Here is a 17,803-nt window from a genome sequence, read left to right on the forward strand (position 1 = left end):
CTATCCCCACCCATCCATCCATCCCACTCACCGCACGCACAGACACGGTTCCCTCGAACCAGCAAGTACACACTGCGCCGTCAATGTGGCGTCCGCCCTTACCTCCACCTCCACCTCCACTTCCTCTCTCCCTCCGACTCCGACTCCGACTCCGATGCGGTCTTTGTCCCGCAAACCCGCACGCGACCGTGCCACAGTCAAGGGAAGTGAGGCACAGTCGGGCCCGCAGCACCGACTTCCGCACCCCCAGTCACGCCCCATCTAGACCGTGCTCGCGAGAGAGGTGATGTGTAATTGTACGGCGTAGTCGCTTCTGAAACAAGCGCGTTGACCTTGTGTGACGTAAGGATTGCAGCAAGGTGAGGTGAGATGGCCCTTTGAGCAGGGGGGTGAGGCACGTGAGACGGAAGGATTCAGGGTGGGTTGTTGGTATGACGGGTTACTCGGGTGCATGATGTGTGTGAGGTGAGTGTTGGTATGATGATGTTATGCTGTGACAAGATGTTCTTGACGTGTTGATCGTGTCTGTTGGGATGTGGATGCGTGATGAGATGGTGTAGTGTTTCACACTGAATGCTGATTTCTAAGAGTATATTGATTTGACGCGTGTGCAAACTGTATGCGAAGTATGTGTTAGTCATCGTAGTAAGCATACGAAAGGTCACGGTAGCAATAACATGTGAAGACATAGAAGTGCAGTTATGCGTTTTGAATTGAGTTCCAATATTATACACACATCGCCTCACAAAGAGGACGACGCAAACCACCAAGCTACCTGCATATCCGAGAGAGATGTATCGAGGATATGCGTATGCGTGCGCTTCAAATGGTGTCCCAGTCCGCCATCAAACAACTTTTGCAATAAAGCAAGCCATGCCGCCAAAGATATATCCAACAGAGCGCTGAACGACGACGACAACGAGCAAACAGATCGGAGCGCAAGGGAAAAGAAAGAAGAAAAGGGAAAAACGTGAAACGATGAGACGAGAAAAAAGAAGGGGTACTCATGTTCGTAGTGTTGTGTCGTCAGCCAACCCCTCAAAAAGCCAAAATCCGGTGGTATCACCATCCCCTAGCTCCGAAGGCTGGAAAAGAAAAAGCAAGAACAAATGCAGTGCGGACATCGTAAATGTATGCCGAGCAGAGGAAAACAGACACCGGTCTAAGAGATTAAACGCGAAGACGAGAAGATGAACAAGAAAAACAGCAGACTGGTATCCTGCTAGATGGCTGCGCCATTGATTGCGCCGAAATGCTCATTTCACATGTGTGACGTCGTGACAGTGTATGCTCAGTAGTGGCTGCCGGCCATGAGGCTGTGTTGTGGCGGCGCCATGGTCATACCGAGTCCTGGGCCAGGAATGTCGTTGATGGAGTGCGACAGACCGAGGTACTCGTTGCCGGACTCAGGCGAAAGCTCATCCGCGAGCGAGTGGAGGTGGTCTTCCTCACCCTCAAGGTCGTCCTCTTCTTGGTAGTCACTCAGTGGCTCGCCGTCAGCGCGGGGCTCGTGTGTGCGACGATGTCTAATGAATTAATCAGCATGTGGTTTTTGGTTGGGCAGTAAACAGGGTACATACTGGGCAAGGTTGTCTGAGCGCGAGAAGGCCTTGTTGCACAACGGGCAAACGTATGGTCGTTCTTGTGTGTGGGTGCGTACGTGTCTAAGCGCCAGGGTCAGCGTCTATGCAAAACAACAAATAAAGTGGAGGTTCGAGTGATCATGTGGTACAAAAATAGCAAGATGGGGAAATTGCGAGCGCTTACCTCTTGAGGTGTTCTAATCTCTTGAAGAGACGACCACAGGTGGGGATCGGGCAGGAGTGCGACTTCTGGGGGTACGGGCCGATTTCCATCATGGTGGCACTGCGGGCGCGTCGGAAAACGGGTCCTCCTGCACCAGCGGTACGAGCAACCGCGCTGTGCTGGAGAGGGCTCTCAAACAGCTCACCGTTGACCAGAGTGTTGAGATCGTCGTGATGGAGCGAAGCAGACTGTGGCTCAGGGCTCTCCTCAACAGTGTTGAGCGGGGTACCCTGTCGGGACATGTCCATGTGAGGCTTCTGCTCAGGCATCTGGGGGTAGCTCGCACCGTTGGTGCTGTTGGGCGAGTTGTGGTTTGACTCATCGACCTCAGCAAGGGGAACGACTGAGCTAGACATTGATCGCCTCAGGTCACTTGGACGGTGAACCTGGTGAGCACCTGCACCGGAGGCAGTGACAGCAGCGGCGATGCCAGCGGAAAGGGACGAACGCCTCCTACGTTGCTTGTAGGTGGGCGAGCCTTCAATGACGGAGTAGACATTGCCAGGAGCAAATGGCCGGGAAACGCCGGGGTAACCAGAGCCCATCAAGTTTGATGGGGGCATGTTCATCAGAGGGTTGAACGTGTTGGGAACTGGAAGGTCTGGGATAGCACTGTAGAGACCAGTGTCCTCGTTCGCAATGTAAGCGGGCTCAGCACCGAGACCAATCTGGTGTTGAGGTGGGGTCAATGGCTCGAAAGACATGCCGCGAGTGCTGTAGTCTTCGTAGTGAGAAGAGACGAAAGACGGCGCGGGAGAGTACTCCATGTATGCAGGCATGGAGCTGTGGCGCTGGTGAACTTGGGACAAAGGAATACCGTTGCGGTCGTACTGGAAAGACTGGCTCATCTCGCGCTGCTCCCGGCTCTTGACAACGGGGTTCTGCATAGAAGGTGGCATTGACATTTGTTGGTGGTACTGGGCCATGGGGTCCTCGTGGTGCATTGGTTGCTGCATTGGCTGCTGCATCTGAGGCATGGATTGCTGTACTGGGACCATGGTTGGTGGGGGCATGGAGTCCATTCTTTGCATGTCGGGCGATGTGCTCTGGTACGATGGTTGAACGTTGTTGTTGAACGACGATGAGTTGGTTTGTTGCGCCTTGGTGAGCTGCTCAAAGAGCGACTGGGAGGAATCAAATTCGAAGGAAAGCGCGGGTTCGCTGACAGCCATAGTGGTTGCTTCTTGGCCCATCTTCTCGCGCTTGAGATCACGCTCAAGGGCATCAAGGAAAAGCCTGTCGTGGGGTACGCTGTACCAGTAGAAAACCTTCTGCTTCTTCTGTGTTCGGATGCAGTTGTTCTTGTACAGGAAGTCAAGGAATGCGCTCTTGGGCTCTTCCAGGGAAGCATCTGTGCCCGATTTCAGGTTGCGCAGATCTGAGAAGATGCCCTCTTCGAACTTCTTGGAGTTCTTAACTGGGCGGCCAAAGGCCTGGAATCTGAATGACAGGCATCGTACAATGTCTGTGCCGGAGATGTGAAAAAGGTTGTTCCTGCGGATTGTGAGATTTTGAACGAAACCGAGACAAACAATGCGCTTACCATAGAACACATGAGACGTATTCGCCTGTTGGGAGCAAGAACCGGCGAATGTACTGGTCGGGTTGCCAGTCAACGGGTGCTGATATGAGGAAGTACTTGACTGCAGGCGTGTTAGTATGCAGGACCAAGGTCAATGCGCGGGCACGTACGGTTGTCGACCTGCTGCAGGGCAACGACACTGTCCGGCGGGAGGCTTTGCTGGGCGTCCTGGTCTAATAGAAAAGTCTCTGGCGCGACAGAGCGTGCCTGAGGTGGCGGCATCTGCTGGTGGTGGGCGGATGGATACATGGTGCGCTGCAACACGTTCCTCTGTACAGGTGTTTGAAGTGGGAACGTCAGACGCGGTGGCCCTTCTTAGGGTTGGGGATGGAACACGAGGGTAGGGCTCGACGAGGACCTGCCAGGATCGAAAACGAAAGAGTGTCAGGCTATGTTTAAAAGGATAGATAATAAAACGCGACTGTGGTGCGGATAATAAAAACGTGAGGAACCTGCCTCAGATAGCAGTCTCAAGAATTCACCAAGAAGGTACAGCTCTGGGAGGGGGATACGAAACGCAAATCTGAGGGGGCAGCGGCAGCTTTAGGTGTCGGAGGGCGTGTGAAACAGGAGGCTAGTGGTCTCACATTGATCTATTTCCGCACACCAGTCAGCGGCCTGGCCAGTGCAGGTAGCGCGGCCAATTGGGGCGCCGAGGCGAGCGCAGAGGCCAGTTGGTCGGCAGGGGTGCGGGCGACTCGTGCTGCGGCCGTGCATGCCGTGATGAGGGCAGCGCGAAAGGTTGGCTAATGTGCTAATGTGCTGGCCTGGCCGCCCATGCGCTTGCTGGTGCTGGTGCTGGTGCAGGTGGTCAAGGTGGAGAGCGGCTTTTTCTGCTCTGGGATCCCGCCTGCGCGACTGCTCATCTCCCCGGGCGCATGTTGCTGGGACGCGTGCCCGGGGCAGGTGTGTGCCTGGGCTGCCCTTTCCTTCGCCTTGTTCGCTCCTGCCTTCCTGCCCACGCTTCCCTGCTGCTGCTCGCCGCCCGCGCCTGCCCTGCGCGCTCCTCGGCGCAGAGGCCACATCCGGCCTAGCCCCGCCAGCCGCAGACACTCGAAAACCTTAACCCTCGCTTGCAGCCCACCACGAGGCCCTCGCGACACAGACGTCCAGTTTGCCCATCTAGAGTATCGATCACCGCGGTCCGATGCCTGCCGCGCTGCTTCATGCTGTGGAAAACACGCTTCTTGCGTCAGTTTAGCTTGCTGGCCTGGCAGGGAACCCGAGCCCACCTCCAGCGGCCATCGTCATGTGCCCGTCGTGCCACCACCACAGCTGCCCGCCCTGCAGAGGCGCAACTCTAACCACCACCTAGAAGGCCGCCGGCCGCCGTCGTCCCATGGTCGCCAGAACGACATCTCGGATTCTGGACAACCGTCGTCCGGCGCACCTATGACATTTCCTTTTTGCCGCATCCGTCCGCTGTCAAGTACACGCTGCGCTGCTGCCAGCCATTCCCTGATGCGGATGTGAACCATGTTTGCCTACTGCTTACGATGGCCGGCAATCCTGTCGCGCAGAGGATCGATCAGCCAGGTCGCGCTATCAATGCAGGAACATCACACCCTGGAGGGCTGCATTCTGCAGCTTCGTGCAAATTCGGCCAGTGCGTCACGGGTACATGTCGTCAGTGACCACCACCCAGCCTCGTCGCTGAAGTCATCACTCGTGGCTGGTCCATCGTCCCAGTATGGTGCATCTAGATGCAGGAACCAGCACAAGTAGCACGCTGGGCATGGTTTGATCTTCATCTGAAACGCGCTTTTTAGCCAGCCTGCGGGAGCGGCCATCGCCTCTTGCAAATCTCCCAGGTCATCGTGAAGCAGCATCTGATCCAATCTGTCGCCATCTGCTTGTCACCTCCTCATGTCTGCGGTTGTCATCCACACATTAGGATGGCATCCTCTGCCAGGACTGAAGCCTCTCTGGCCGGCGTGACGCTTCGCTCGCAAGCCAGTGAGATAGCGGACCTCGTTTCAGAACTTACTTTTGGCTAGCCGTTATCCACCGGTCACCGCCGCTCATTGGTCGGGGAACGAATCAAAACCTTCGGCGTCATTCCCTCTCGCGTACAAGCGCTGCTGCAATAGGGCAGCATTACCTAGACATTCATGCGTTATGAAGACCTCATGTCACAGACACCGCGTACGCTCCAAGCTCTTGCTTTGCAATTCATGAGGTGGGGATTCCTGTTAGTGGAGCTGCGCACGCCTGAGCACATGAATGCTGGACTCATAGCACCCCACCATATGCACTCAACGAATCGCATCTCCACACTATTCAACGTTTCTTGACCGATGGCGGACTGTGCGATACTTTCGGTCTACTCATATCCGACACTCGCTGTTGAGCCCACATCGCGGGCGAACCCATATCTGAATCCACGACGCAAACATCGGCGCCGTTTCTGCGGGACTTGTGCGTGACCGTCGACCTGCAGTGCCGTTGCCGAAAACAAATGTTCGCGGGGGTGCAGGTGTACTAGTGATGATACGCCTGGCGGAGTAAACAACATTTCGGGTTGGTATGCAAAGGTACCTGCGTTAGCGGAGCCTGGAGTCGCGCTCCTGAAACTCGTGGCCCTCAGTCCAACTGCCGCAAGCGGACACGAGATGCCGGTCAAAAGTGGAATGGCTTCGCTTCAACGTCGCGTGTGATTAGGAACTGCGTGCGAAATCTGCGCTTGTCCTTATCATGCAGTGATATAGGAGCATTAGGTTAGGAGCGTGGAGTGCGAACCACCACATCAAATATTGAATGCCCGTTAGTGTTATTGGGAAGTCATGACTTGCAGCGACAAACAAAACTTGTCCAGCAGAAAAGGTATAGCCATCCGCGTCCGTCGATAAGATGTCTTGAGTAATCGTGCTTTGGCGACTTGGTTCAGGAACTGACGGCAATGGACGAGTCTGGCAAGTTTAGCCGTTGCGATCGCATCGGATAACCGATGAACCCCTTTTTGCTATGCAGCACCGAAAACCAACGCATAACTCTTACCTCAAAAACTTAAATTGATCCAGCATTCAAGCAGACCTCCCGTGCCATTGTCGCAAGCTTGAGGTTGCTCACTTCTGGCAGGAATGACGAGTCAAGCCAGTGCTCCTCTAAGCATATGGCAGCGTTGGCAGAACAGCCGAAGCAGGGTCGTTTCCGTGTTTAGGGCGTTGATCTGCCATAACCGTGTATCAGATACTCGGAGGCTGGGTATCAGACTGTCGGCAGTTTCAGGTCCATTTGTCACTTGCAGAAAAGTCCACGAGGACGACATTGCCAGCGCGTGGCGGGGTGATCAAACTACCCGTGAGTAGTTCTCGCAGGCTCGAGCCTGAGCTGATCTGAAGATCAGTAAATGCTTGGAGATCTTAACGCTAGACATACACGGAAAGTGTACCTTGGTTGTGTAACCCGAAGATTTCCCGCAAGCTGTGAAGAGCTGGATTCTGCCTTTGCATTGCGCTCTTCTGGAACGCTTCTACGTGCTTGACTACTGAGCCCCACTCCGGTCATCGTCATTGCGCAATAGTGTGAGCTGAGTTCATGGCGTGGAGGCAGGACGATTAGAGTTTCTCAGCGGATAATGTGGGCTACTAACCAAGCGAAGCCACTGGCTGTCCTAATGCACAACGCATGACACATGGCAGACCCAAAGTCAATCCCGGAGACAAGCTACTGCAGCCATTCAGAAAGGCAGCCCGTAGCATCGAGAGAAGTGGTGTGCGTTTTCACCAAGGATTGCCGGACCTCACAAGTGCTCGAAAATGGAGATGCCTGTTCATCGGAGCTTAGGGGCGCTGGCTCTAGGAAGATTCCTGTCTCATAGGCAGACTATAGATGTAGCCAAGAGGTCGTAACCCCGGAGATTAGCAGAGGGTCTGCAACCCCGCTGGAATCGATAGTTGTTGCTTCCATTTATGGACTATGCAACTTCGCAGCAGCGAATCCTCAACCGCTCACGTGGTGCCTGAGTCGATGGCTCACTCATTTGCTCGGTAAGACCCGGGCGATCAGTAGATCCCGTTCTTGCGACAACTGCGGCTATCGCGACATCTAGACTAAATTGCTGACAGTGGTTAGGTTACATGGCGAATGTAGAAGCCAGCCGAAGGAAGAGTCCGAGTGAGGAGGCGAAGAAGAGTGATTTGCGCCCCTAGCCATGCAGCAGGGAAGTCTGAGTGCGGAACTTGGAAGAAGTCCCGCGGATCAGTCTGAGACTGACGATGCGTGGAGAAGCGGCTGAACAGCTGAACCAAGCATCCGCGGTGTTTGAACGCATGATGCTCCTGGTGGGCGCGGGATGTCCTCGGCGATGTCGAATGATAGTGGCAAGAGCGCAAGCGTGTTCAGCCACTGAAGTGGATGAGCGGTCGAAAACACGCTTGAGCAACCTTGAGACGTGGAAGCTCAGCCGAGCTGGGCCGTCTACTGCTCATACTTTCTAAGCTGTTTCAACTGCTGCTAACGATATTCCAGTTCTTCTAGAACGCGGCCAAGGTGTCAACTCAATGTTGAGCAGCTGTTCGCACCACAAGTGTCAGTTCCCGTAGTCGCTGCTGGTGGCGTCGTCTAGGATGCGTCAGGTCGTTCGATGTGAAAAGTTTGAGACCCTGGAGATGCGTCTATCGATATCACTAGGATATTGCCCGCAGTATCGCCGCGAAGTGACTAGGCGTTTCCTCTGACGAGCCTACGAATACGCTGTACAGCCCGTCGCTTTGGATCGACATGTTGGGGTGGCGAGTCTCAAGTATATGAACGTACTGCATGCAAGTGAGTTTCCCTAGCGTCTACATGAACGAACTGTACCTTCATCCGAGCTACAATGTCTATTAGCAACGAAAACGTTCGTGGCAAAACCAGATCTGCGGTGATAGTTCGTGAGCGATCTTATGAGATGGAAATCATCGCGTCGTCTTCCTCTCACCAAATTGCAATGTAGTCGTCCCATCGGGTAGAAGAAGTGAAGAGAGGAAGTGAAGACAGCGTTTGTAAGGCGGCTTCTGCTTTTGTCGCTAGTGGCGCTTGGCAAATTCCGACGACAGCTGCGAGCTTTAAGCTCACCACCCTCAGCGCGACCGCAAACACGCGAATGCATCAGCGTCGATGCTTTCTTTATTCACGGCGAGGGCCAATACACCTTGTCGCACTATCGCAGCTCTCTCGGAAGCTTCTCTCAGCCTAAGAACGCTTTCGCGGCGTGCACAGCATCCACAAGCTTTGTGCTCGGCCTCCTCACGTGCTTCTTGTACCTGGAGTCGCGATGACGTCAACATAAGCCGACGTCCCGTAGTACACACACCCTGGAAGCATTATGGGATCCGTCCTGCTAGTCTATTCAGTACTTCGACTACACGAAGACTGAAGCTTGAAGATGAAGCAACAGGTTCTCCAGCTTCAAGAAGCGGTACGGAGGTAGGCGCAATTTTTTTTCCACACCACCAGGATAGTTCCGATCATATCTCCATATACGGCCTCATGTCTCAAGCCTGCCTCATACTTATCGCACATGTTCCTTCCGTCTGATTATCAGAGTCAGACGTGATTCATCCATTCCGAGGTTCTTGACCTTTGCGTTCTTTCTACATTTCTTACTATTACAATTGTTGCAAAGAATCACTTTAATTTCACACCGAATGTGTCAACTCACACAAAAGACATCTTGTAGCTAACCATGCTCTAGCAGCCTCAACCCGCCACTGCTTCCGCCAAACTAGCTACAACCTTGAAGTCAACCCTCAAACTCGACAAACCGCGTCACGAACAAATCTACAACCTCCCCAACATCCTCACCTTTTCGCGACTCATAGCTACTCCTGTAGTCGGATATCTAATCATCCACGATCAACACCTCTATGCCTTCTCTCTCTTCGCCTATGCCGCCTTCTCCGACCTTCTCGATGGTTGGATCGCCCGCCGCTGGAACCTCCAAACAGTTGTTGGCAGCGTTGTTGACCCAATGGCCGACAAACTCCTAATGACAACATTGGTAACTTGTCTGGCAGTCAACGGGAGCCTTCCAATGCCGCTTGCTGCACTGATCCTCGGAAGAGATGTCAGTCTGGCGGTGAGTGCGTTTTACTACCGGTACGCCAGTCTACCGGCACCCAAGACCATGGCAAGATACTGGGACTTCAGTTTGCCAAGCGCGGAGGTGCATCCCACTACCATCTCAAAGTTCAACACCTTTCTGCAATTGAGTCTGTTGGGAACGCTACTCTGCACAAACTTGCTGCACGATCCTTCAGCGACAACGTCCGCAGCTGGTGGCTTACTTTTGTCGATCCAAGACATACTAGGAGGCGAAGAAGGCGTCAAAACAATGATCCAGGGCATGTCAGCCATCGTGGCCAGCACGACGATGTACAGCGGCCTCGAGTACACCTGGTCCAAGAAAGCAGTCGTCATATTGGGCGGCGATGAAGCCTTGAAGAGGAAACAGGGTTTCCGCGGCAGGATGATCATGGCGGGCGGCTTTGGTTCTTTCATTGCGCTTGCAGCGTATTTGTGGTTCAACGGTCAGGCTGAGGAGGACTTGAAGAAGGAGGCAAACAAAAAGCTGGGTACCAAAAGTGCATGAGCGTTGTTAGTACGTCATTGTTGTATCATAAGAGATAGTATCCATGAGGTATTCGATAGCAGATACAATGATGCGAAAATAAAACGGTGTGAATCCACTCGCACATTCCTCTACTCGGGAATCCTTAACCACATGCAGCGTCTTCATCCCTTCGTCCCGTGTCGCTCTTTGTTTCGTACAAGCCAGTTGCTCCAATTTTCAGCCATCGCGATATATTGAATTCCTAATCTGGCTATGTATGTTATCATTTACTGAGGTGATGTTCATGAATCTGTCTTTCGGGTACTTCTCAGTCTCGCAATGTCATTGAGCAAAATAAAAAACCTGCCGTACAACGTAGAAACATGGGATAGAGCAGAAAAGGTCTTACCCAATAGAGCAGCATAATAGAGCAGCTTTATAGGACAAACAAGTAAGTAAAGGTATCTTCCAGGTCTTCTACGTCATGTGCTAAAATACTTCGTAAATATATGTTTACATATAGGCGTTGCCAATGACAACCTAAAATACATAGACTGCATCCCACATCATCCCACAACCCACATGTCTACTTCAACGACGCCCTCCCCTCCCACGTCCCCACCGCCTTACTAAACAGCTCCTTACACGGAACCCTCGAACCCAACCTCGCACACAGCAAGAACGCGCCCGAAAGTTTCCGATGAAGCGAATAAGTCTCTTCCGGCGGCGGCGCAAGCCTTTCTTTGACCATAACGGGGATCAAGCCACGCACTCTATCCGTAATAGTTTGGTCTCTAAAATCGTATATCTCAGGCCCGCTACCGCTAAAGGGCTCGGCAAGCGTGAGCACACTCTGGATATGCGCGTCGAGCATGGCGGGGCTCTCGTTGCCGGTAAGATAGCCGAGTTCGACGGAGAGGTCGCGGAGTGAGGAGCGGTCACCTTTGGAGGCTGCGATCAGAATTTTGATGTAGGGTTCGACGAATTTGTCGGGGTAGTCTCGGGAAGCGCCGAAATCTAGCAGCTCGATCTTCTGCGCGGAGGCGTTGTAGAGAAAATTTGTCCAGTTGGGGTCGGTTTGCATGAACTTGAACTCTACGATCTCGCGGAGACAGAGACGGAGGATTTGCGTGCCAATCCAGTCGCGTTGATCTTGGGTCAAGGTCTTGAGTTTGGTGACGCCGACACCGTGCATGAGCTCTGCGGTCAGGACGGTGGGACCGCAGGCTTCGGGGAAGACTTTAGGAACGGTGAAAGCATCAGTGTCGTCTTGAAGGAGGTTGCGGAACCGAGTCTGGCATTCAGCTTCGCGCGTATAGTCGCATTCCCAGCCCAATTCGGTTCGAGCGTTGGCGATGGTCTTGTCTAGGTAAAGACCCTTTGGCAGGAGACGCGATGCTGTTAGGAGGATGGAAAGGTTGCTAAGGTCGGAGTCGATGGAGTTGGCAACGCCAGGGTATTGCACCTTTACAGCTACTGCCTGGCCATTAGACTTGAGTACTGCTTTGTGTACCTGTCCGATCGATGCCGCGGCGATAGGTACATCTTCGAACGATTCGAAAAGATCGCGCCAGTCGTCCCCAAGGTTGCTGCTCAAAACTTTGTTCCGTTGTGAGGCCGGCATGTAGTCTGCGCTATCCTGCACCCGTTGCAAAACATCGTGAATCGCAGGTGGCAACATCTTGATGTCTTGGAAACTGATCATTTGACCAAGCTTGAGAGCGGCACCTCGCATGCGGGAGAGCTTTGCGACCAGTATTTCCATATTCCCAGGGCTCAGCATCAATGAGCCACCAGTTGACGCAGCACTGCCGGTCGCTCGTCGAAGACCTTCACCGACAGCTCCGAGTGCCATGCTTGTGCCTAAGCCAGCATACTGCCATATGCGGCCGAACCGTGACGAAGGGACTCTCGACTCTCGCAGCGCGTATGGAGACTTCTCTGGCTGAGTGGCTACCTCATTTGGTGACTATTGTACAACTGTCAGCAAATCAGCAGGCTTCAGGCTAGTATATGGGTTTGGCATACCTCAGACGCAGCTGCGTTTGACTGCACGTCCTGAGCAAGTTGAGAAGCCAGGTCTTCCATCTCCTTTGACGAAGTCGCAGATTGAGCTTCCTGAACCGGCTTTGACTGCGTCGACGGTTGACTTTGTTGCTGTACCGAAGGAATGGGTCTATCGTCGAGTGGGTGCCTGCCACTGCTTTTCGATACAGGCCTGTCATCGAGGGGATGTCTACCACTACTTTTCCGTTCTGCATATTCTTTTCTCGAGAAAGGATCGCTTCCTAGCATCCTAGCAACTTTTCTCGAGTGGAAAATGTCCGTGTTGATACCCTCTGGTAGGTCTTCTTCCATTTGCCCCTTGCCCGGCTTGGGTACATTGTAGAACACATCCTGATTCATTTGCTTGTCCGCTACGTGTTCATCGCTTTGTTGTTTTGTTTCTGAAGTACGAGGTATCTGTGATTGAGGTTGTGATGAGGTTGTTGGTTGCGATTCGACCGATCTGGTGTAGAAGACGTCTCTGTCATGACCCTTCTGCAGCTTCTCTGCTTGTGGTGATATTGGCGTCTGTTGAGGGTCGTTCGCGTGTGCGGGGATCGTTTCAGCTGTTTGTGTAGAGGCGCCTCTGGGGTTGGCGGGAAGCGGTATGGTGGTCTCAGTAGACTCTACTGGTTTGATGCCTTCGTCTTTATGACGAACCTGTTCACCCTGGTCCTCAGCCAGAGGTTCCTTCGGCGCCTCATGTACTGGCCTCTCTGAGAACACATCCTTTCCCTTTTCCTCTTGTTCGAGTGTCAACCCTTGGCTTGGTATGGTGCCGTCTGGTAGCGGGGATCTGGGGGCCTTCTTCTGCTCGACCTCCAATTCTTCTGTGGGCGGAGGTGCCTGAGCGCCATTTTGACCAGATCGATCGTAGTGATGATCCTGCTCTACGCCCTCCCTAACACTCTCCACTGGTGTATTCCTCTTAACTGTGTCTGTTCTGGGTATATACGCCTGCTGTGTCCATTGTGCGTTCGTCGCTCGCTCCGCTGCGGCCTTCGCGTACGAGGGAGCTTCTTCGCTGAAGCGCTGTGAGAGTGCGATGGCAGCCGCTGCCGTGAGGGTGACGCGGTCCGTCTGGTTCTTGACGGCTTTGGCTAGCGACGATGTTTTGTTGTAAGCGTCCCACTGATTGGATCGAAGCGCAACGTGCTTCTGTGCGACGGATTTCGAGGCATTGAAGAGCTTGGCGGCATCGACAAGCCGTCTACCTGCCATTTCGATCGGATGGAAGAACTACCGGGGGGTGCGACACATGACGAAGAGTGCTGAAGCTTTGCGTAAGCTGCGGAGGCTCTCGTGAAGCCATCGAAAGTTATGCGCGTCATAGCTGGATGGGGTTAGGCTGTAGTGCGGATATGGTGCGATTGGCTGGCCATCATGGCCGACAAGGGTCTTGATCGTCTAGTGGGGCAGCAAGCTGCATCTATACCCTCAACAGCCCGACATTTGAATTACCATACTCGCATCACGCTTACTGAAAATCCTACGGTCCATATTGGTCACCAGATCCGGTCCTTTTTGCTGCAGGTATCCAATCAGGCTGCGTATCCATCTGTCACGACGAATCAACCAGTGCTTGGTGCCTAGTAGCGTCAGTCGGTGCTTCCCAGCCGCACGGGAAGATAGCAACTATTTGGCCTATCAGTCTCAACTGATTCAGGTACAAGATACAAGTGTTCTCTTAGCTGCCCTCTGGAAACCCCAAGACAGCCTCACATTTCCACGGCGAAGTGTTGGACCAAGCCCGAATCCATTCATCTATACCAACCTAAGAGAATTGCAAACATGAAAGTCGCCTGTCTCCAATTCGCCCCAGAAGTCGGGCGCGTCCCAGAAAACATCCAAAGAGCGGAACGTATCCTCCAGTCCACCGCCATTCCTCACGACCTAGCCTGGCTCGTCCTTCCCGAACTCGCCTTCTCAGGCTACAACTTCCAATCGCTCGAGGAGATCCAACCCTTCCTCGAGCCCACCACATCCGGCGTATCAACCCAATGGGCGCAGAAAGTAGCAAAACACTACAATTGCCACGTCACAATCGGCTACCCAGAGATCACCACCCCAGCCACCAATCCTGCCGACAGTCAAACGCAGTACAACTCCACCGTCACTGTATCGCCAGATGGAGAAATACTAAACAACTACCGGAAATCCTTCCTTTATTACACAGACGAGACATGGGCATCTGAAGGGCCCGGTTCGAAGTCGCATAAGCTATCCAATCCCTCATCGCCGGATTCTCCCTTCTATACCGGCCAGCTCGGTAGTCTAGGGAAAGTTACCATGGGAATATGTATGGATATAAATCCTTACAAGTTTGTCTCCCCATGGGCTGACTACGAGTTCTCTACTCTCGCTTTAACATCTCAATCTCCGATTGTTTGCATAAGCATGGCTTGGCTGTGCCATCTCACTCCTACGGAACTCGCACAGGAGCCATCGCAGCCAGATGTAGCGACGGTAGCGTATTGGGTGGAACGATTTCAACCACTCGTTGAAGCCAAGGGAGACAAGCCCGTCTATGTCATCATGGCGAATCGTTGTGGAATGGAAAAGGGCGTCTGTTATGCCGGTAGTAGTACGGTGATACGAATTGAGAAGGGTGTTGTCAGTCTGTACGAGACAGCGGGCAAGAGCGAAGAGAGTTGTTTGATTGTGGACCTGACTCAGCGACCGAAGTTCCAGGTGAGGAGTGGGAGGTGATGGGTCAGAGAGCGTCAACATGAGGGCTTCACCTCATACAAGGAAAAGACTGAACACTCTGCAGCGTACGCCGACGCCAGATCTTCTGATTCGCTTGTTTTCATCACAGTGTAGTCTGCAGACCTGTTCAGTTTTCTCCTTGTCTGGGGTGGCTTGCTTTCTAAGGCATGCTCGCTAATTGGAACATCTGCAGGCCGACTGGACTTACAAGATGGACCGTCTTTGGTTGCCATTGAGACGCTTCCAGCGCCGATTGTTGCAGGCCGCTTCTAAGAAACCTCATTTCCAGAGGTGATCGTCCAACAGCGGTCTCAAAGAAGTGGCCCTGGATATCTCGCCATTGGTGAGCGCAATTGTGAGCAAGTGGGAAACAAAATGGAAAATGCGTTGTTGATGGCATTACCCCAACCAAGGGGGAAAATGAACACCCTGAAGCCTACTTCAAGGCCGGATTTTTCAATTTGCTCGTTTTATCCCAATGTAGTCTGCAGACCTGTTTCGTTTCCATTGTACAAGGTGGCTTTATCGAAGGGCTAGGCAATGGGGCTGCATCAATATCGCGGGGGTCATCATGGAATACAAATAATGCAGTGCAGTCAACAATCTTCATAAGAGCGCCGTACATGTGTAGTCTTCTTGGGCCAGATGTGATAATGAAAGCGACGGTTGTCACATATAACGCATCTAGAATCTCACTACACGTAGTATACCATCACAATCATCAGTACACCAAAGTCATTCGTTGTGACCCAGCAAGTGTTTTCATTTAGCACTGCTCAGATCTAAACCATCATGAATCGATTCCTTTCATTCCCATTTACAGACCCAAAGCGCCATAATGAGAGGTAGGTAGGTATCCGGTAACGTGAAAAGAACACCACCCATAGCATCCCTCGTTTGCAGACGTGCTCCGCTTAGAAGACTGGTCGCTCGGTTCCCGCCATGTGCGAAATTCCCAATGTAGTCGCTCGTTTCGTGTGAGGTAGGTTGTCGGCGCAGGAACAAGGAGTAGTTGGGAATCGAGAATCGAGTGAGGGATGGTCCGTCGGGGGCGATACGCTTAGATACCGAGACGAGTCTTGCGCCAGTGTCGGCGCTTGGCGTTGTACCTGTGGGCGGAATGTCAGTCTCGTGCTCTCATCATTATATTATCGTATCCTCGTGATCTCTAGTGACGGATATCGGAAGCGGCGAGAGCGTGCGGATCGTGGATAGAGCGTACCTGATGGTGTTGCCGGTCCTCAGGCGAATCCACTGGGGGATGGGGCGGTTCTGCTTCTGCGCCTTTGCAAGCTTCTGCTTGGTGCGGAAGGACTTTTGGGACTGCGAAAGTGTCAATAAGTGGCCCTACAATAGTTCGCAACTGCGAGCAGTGATATCATACCGGCATCTTGACTGCTTGTTGTGAGTAGTCGGATGTCGAAAGGTGTTGTCGATGTCGGAAAAAAGCCAGGAATATTGATCGATGTTGGTGCGCTTGGCGGGCGGCAAGCAGAAACGGCTAGACTATGTTGGGCGCACTAGTGGGGCTCTAGCGTCATTGCCGTCTCAAGAGTGCGCTCACCTACAACATCAAGATTTCGCTGCTCCAGATCCTTTGGAGTGCGGACAAGCGCTGGGATCTCAAGCGAAAGCTGTAGTCATGTATTAGGAACAGTATCCTCCGTTGTGCTTCGCGGGTTGAGTCTGACTTCGTAGATCGGCTCTGCAGCGTGACCGTGCTGAACTGACACGCATAGCCAACATTGCGCGAAATCGCAGAGCGCCATACCAGACTCTATAATGGCATCTCATGCGTTCTTTGGCCTATCAGCAAAGTTCTGATCAGTGGGACCAGGTCAACATCCAATTACGCGACTTTACTACAGTTGACCACGCCTCCCCCGCTTTTCACATGACTTCTCAGGGAAAGGAGCGGTGCACTGAGATGGTCAGCTTAAAAGGCGGGATTGTATCTGCTATTGTCATCGACTTCAAACACTCAAAGACTACTCCACAAGTCGAGCTCAGCGATTGACGTGTTGCAGCCAGGCGTCCTATCACAATGTTCGCTCCATGAACACTTCATAAACTCGGTCGCCATAACCACGTATCGCAAATATGGAACGGAAATATGGGAAAGGTACGAGAACTGCTCACAATTACCGTAGACTTCCAGACAGTGTCGTTAAGTGGGAGTAGAAAAAGCAGGACTACAAAACACCCATGCAACAGCAGCTGCCACCCTGCTTGAACTTCCAGACCAAAACACCGCCTCGGAATCATCTTCTCGTCCTCCCCAAACAACAACCACGCGTCGTCTCCGCGCCATCAAAGCACACCTCGCCCCTCCCACACGCTACACAGCCTACGCAAAAGACCCTAAGAACATAGCCCAGGTGGCCGCCACGCGAGCGTGGCTCGACACCATCGTATACGACACGTTTGCGATACAAGACTCATACAGCTGGTATTGGGCTGATGAGCGTGTGCCGATGGAAGAGATCGAGAAAGCCGATGCTGAAGGCAGGTTGGAGCAATGGCTTGATGAGGCTGAAGTTGTATCTCGGTGGACGGGGTGTATGCTCGACGAGGAAGGGGCGAGATTGGTGGCAGAGAAGACGGAGTGGGTTTCAGAAATCGATGGAAGACGGTGGCGGATCTGTGATATGTGTTGACATGGAATGAACATGTTTTACAAAAAGGATGTTTTATTGGGGTATGTAGATGCTGTGGCAAGGTGGCAAGGTGTGAGATGGAATCACGTGTCAATTCTCAACCTTGGTACGCTGCGGAAAACCATATTTGTTGACTCATTGGCACAGTACTAAGATATGTATGAGCTCCTCGTCGTTGATATACCTCCATGGTCTCCTATTGCAGATATTCGACCCTACAATTAGCACAGCTCAATTTGACACTGGAAAAGTACCCGTACACCTGATCACGATTTGTCGCAGTGATGACCCCAGAGTTCATGTAAGACACAACAATCTCATGAGATCTGAAACATGCTTAGCAGATATGATAGGACCATGGATCTTGACACAGTCATTGTACGCGTCGGCGAAGCCGACGCTGCAGTCAACATCTCCTTCTACCGTGACATACTGTCGGCTGTCTCTCCCTACTTTCGCTGCGCTTTC

At 52.8% G+C, this 17,803-nt stretch overlaps 7 protein-coding genes across 7 annotated transcripts; 4 read left to right on the forward strand and 3 right to left on the reverse strand.

Annotated features, from left to right (window-relative positions):
• Positions 1 to 1,180: 1,180 nt before the first annotated feature.
• On the reverse strand, positions 1,181 to 3,949 carry BKA58DRAFT_207945 (transcription factor steA). The gene is made up of 5 exons (XM_046165985.1): positions 3,499 to 3,949; positions 3,350 to 3,449; positions 1,768 to 3,300; positions 1,581 to 1,664; positions 1,181 to 1,526 (listed from the first exon to the last, which is right to left on the reverse strand). The coding sequence occupies exons 1-5, from the start codon at positions 3,635 to 3,637 to the stop codon at positions 1,292 to 1,294; spliced, it is 2,091 nt and encodes a 696-aa protein (XP_046023263.1). The 5' UTR covers positions 3,638 to 3,949; the 3' UTR covers positions 1,181 to 1,291.
• A 1-nt stretch (position 3,950) lies between these two features.
• Positions 3,951 to 4,904, forward strand: BKA58DRAFT_207944 (uncharacterized protein). Its single transcript, XM_046165984.1, has one exon. It carries the CDS (start codon positions 4,166 to 4,168, stop codon positions 4,859 to 4,861), a length of 696 nt encoding a protein of 231 aa, XP_046023264.1. The 5' UTR covers positions 3,951 to 4,165; the 3' UTR covers positions 4,862 to 4,904.
• A 3,584-nt stretch (positions 4,905 to 8,488) lies between these two features.
• On the forward strand, positions 8,489 to 10,113 carry BKA58DRAFT_342038 (cardiolipin synthetase; the record flags this gene model as incomplete). The annotated part of the gene is made up of 2 exons (XM_046168358.1): positions 8,489 to 8,797; positions 9,069 to 10,113. The coding sequence occupies 2 exons, from the start codon at positions 8,489 to 8,491 to the stop codon at positions 9,960 to 9,962; spliced, it is 1,203 nt and encodes a 400-aa protein (XP_046023265.1). The 3' UTR covers positions 9,963 to 10,113.
• A 155-nt stretch (positions 10,114 to 10,268) lies between these two features.
• BKA58DRAFT_422315 (ABC1 family-domain-containing protein) lies at positions 10,269 to 13,348 on the reverse strand. The gene is made up of 2 exons (XM_046172822.1): positions 11,952 to 13,348; positions 10,269 to 11,892 (listed from the first exon to the last, which is right to left on the reverse strand). The coding sequence occupies exons 1-2, from the start codon at positions 13,188 to 13,190 to the stop codon at positions 10,510 to 10,512; spliced, it is 2,622 nt and encodes an 873-aa protein (XP_046023266.1). The 5' UTR covers positions 13,191 to 13,348; the 3' UTR covers positions 10,269 to 10,509.
• A 56-nt stretch (positions 13,349 to 13,404) lies between these two features.
• On the forward strand, positions 13,405 to 14,758 carry BKA58DRAFT_208064 (carbon-nitrogen hydrolase). Its single transcript, XM_046165986.1, has one exon. The coding sequence runs from the start codon at positions 13,761 to 13,763 to the stop codon at positions 14,676 to 14,678; it is 918 nt and encodes a 305-aa protein (XP_046023267.1). The 5' UTR covers positions 13,405 to 13,760; the 3' UTR covers positions 14,679 to 14,758.
• A 1,009-nt stretch (positions 14,759 to 15,767) lies between these two features.
• Positions 15,768 to 16,113, reverse strand: BKA58DRAFT_388317 (60S ribosomal protein L39; the record flags this gene model as incomplete). The annotated part of the gene is made up of 2 exons (XM_046170637.1): positions 16,063 to 16,113; positions 15,768 to 16,001 (listed from the first exon to the last, which is right to left on the reverse strand). Coding segments are annotated over exons 1-2 (181 nt in total), but the record flags the coding sequence as incomplete, so codon positions are not given.
• A 441-nt stretch (positions 16,114 to 16,554) lies between these two features.
• Positions 16,555 to 17,595, forward strand: BKA58DRAFT_208106 (uncharacterized protein). The gene is made up of 3 exons (XM_046165987.1): positions 16,555 to 16,800; positions 16,860 to 17,441; positions 17,501 to 17,595. The coding sequence occupies exons 1-2, from the start codon at positions 16,779 to 16,781 to the stop codon at positions 17,333 to 17,335; spliced, it is 498 nt and encodes a 165-aa protein (XP_046023269.1). The 5' UTR covers positions 16,555 to 16,778; the 3' UTR covers positions 17,336 to 17,441; positions 17,501 to 17,595.
• The last annotated feature ends 208 nt before the right edge of the window (positions 17,596 to 17,803 follow it).

This window comes from Alternaria rosae, assembly GCF_020736505.1.
Source record: "Alternaria rosae strain MPI-PUGE-AT-0040 chromosome Unknown BKA58scaffold_7, whole genome shotgun sequence".
Taxonomy (NCBI): Eukaryota; Fungi; Ascomycota; class Dothideomycetes; order Pleosporales; family Pleosporaceae; genus Alternaria; species Alternaria rosae.

Coding starts and splice junctions, on each gene's coding strand:
- BKA58DRAFT_207945 (XM_046165985.1), bottom strand. CDS start 3,637: ATGTATCCATCCGCCCACCACCAGCAGATGCCGCCACCTCAGGCACGC. Junction 3,450..3,498: donor CCTGCAGCAGGTCGACAACC/GTACGTGCCCGC, acceptor ACACGCCTGCAG/TCAAGTACTTCCTCATATCA. Junction 1,665..1,767: donor AGATTAGAACACCTCAAGAG/GTAAGCGCTCGC, acceptor CCTGGCGCTTAG/ACACGTACGCACCCACACAC.
- BKA58DRAFT_207944 (XM_046165984.1), top strand. CDS start 4,166: ATGCGCTTGCTGGTGCTGGTGCTGGTGCAGGTGGTCAAGGTGGAGAGC.
- BKA58DRAFT_208106 (XM_046165987.1), top strand. CDS start 16,779: ATGGAACGGAAATATGGGAAAG. Junction 16,801..16,859: donor GGAACGGAAATATGGGAAAG/GTACGAGAACTG, acceptor AAGTGGGAGTAG/AAAAAGCAGGACTACAAAAC.
- BKA58DRAFT_422315 (XM_046172822.1), bottom strand. CDS start 13,190: ATGGCAGGTAGACGGCTTGTCGATGCCGCCAAGCTCTTCAATGCCTCG. Junction 11,893..11,951: donor CAAACGCAGCTGCGTCTGAG/GTATGCCAAACC, acceptor GTTGTACAATAG/TCACCAAATGAGGTAGCCAC.
- BKA58DRAFT_208064 (XM_046165986.1), top strand. CDS start 13,761: ATGAAAGTCGCCTGTCTCCAATTCGCCCCAGAAGTCGGGCGCGTCCCA.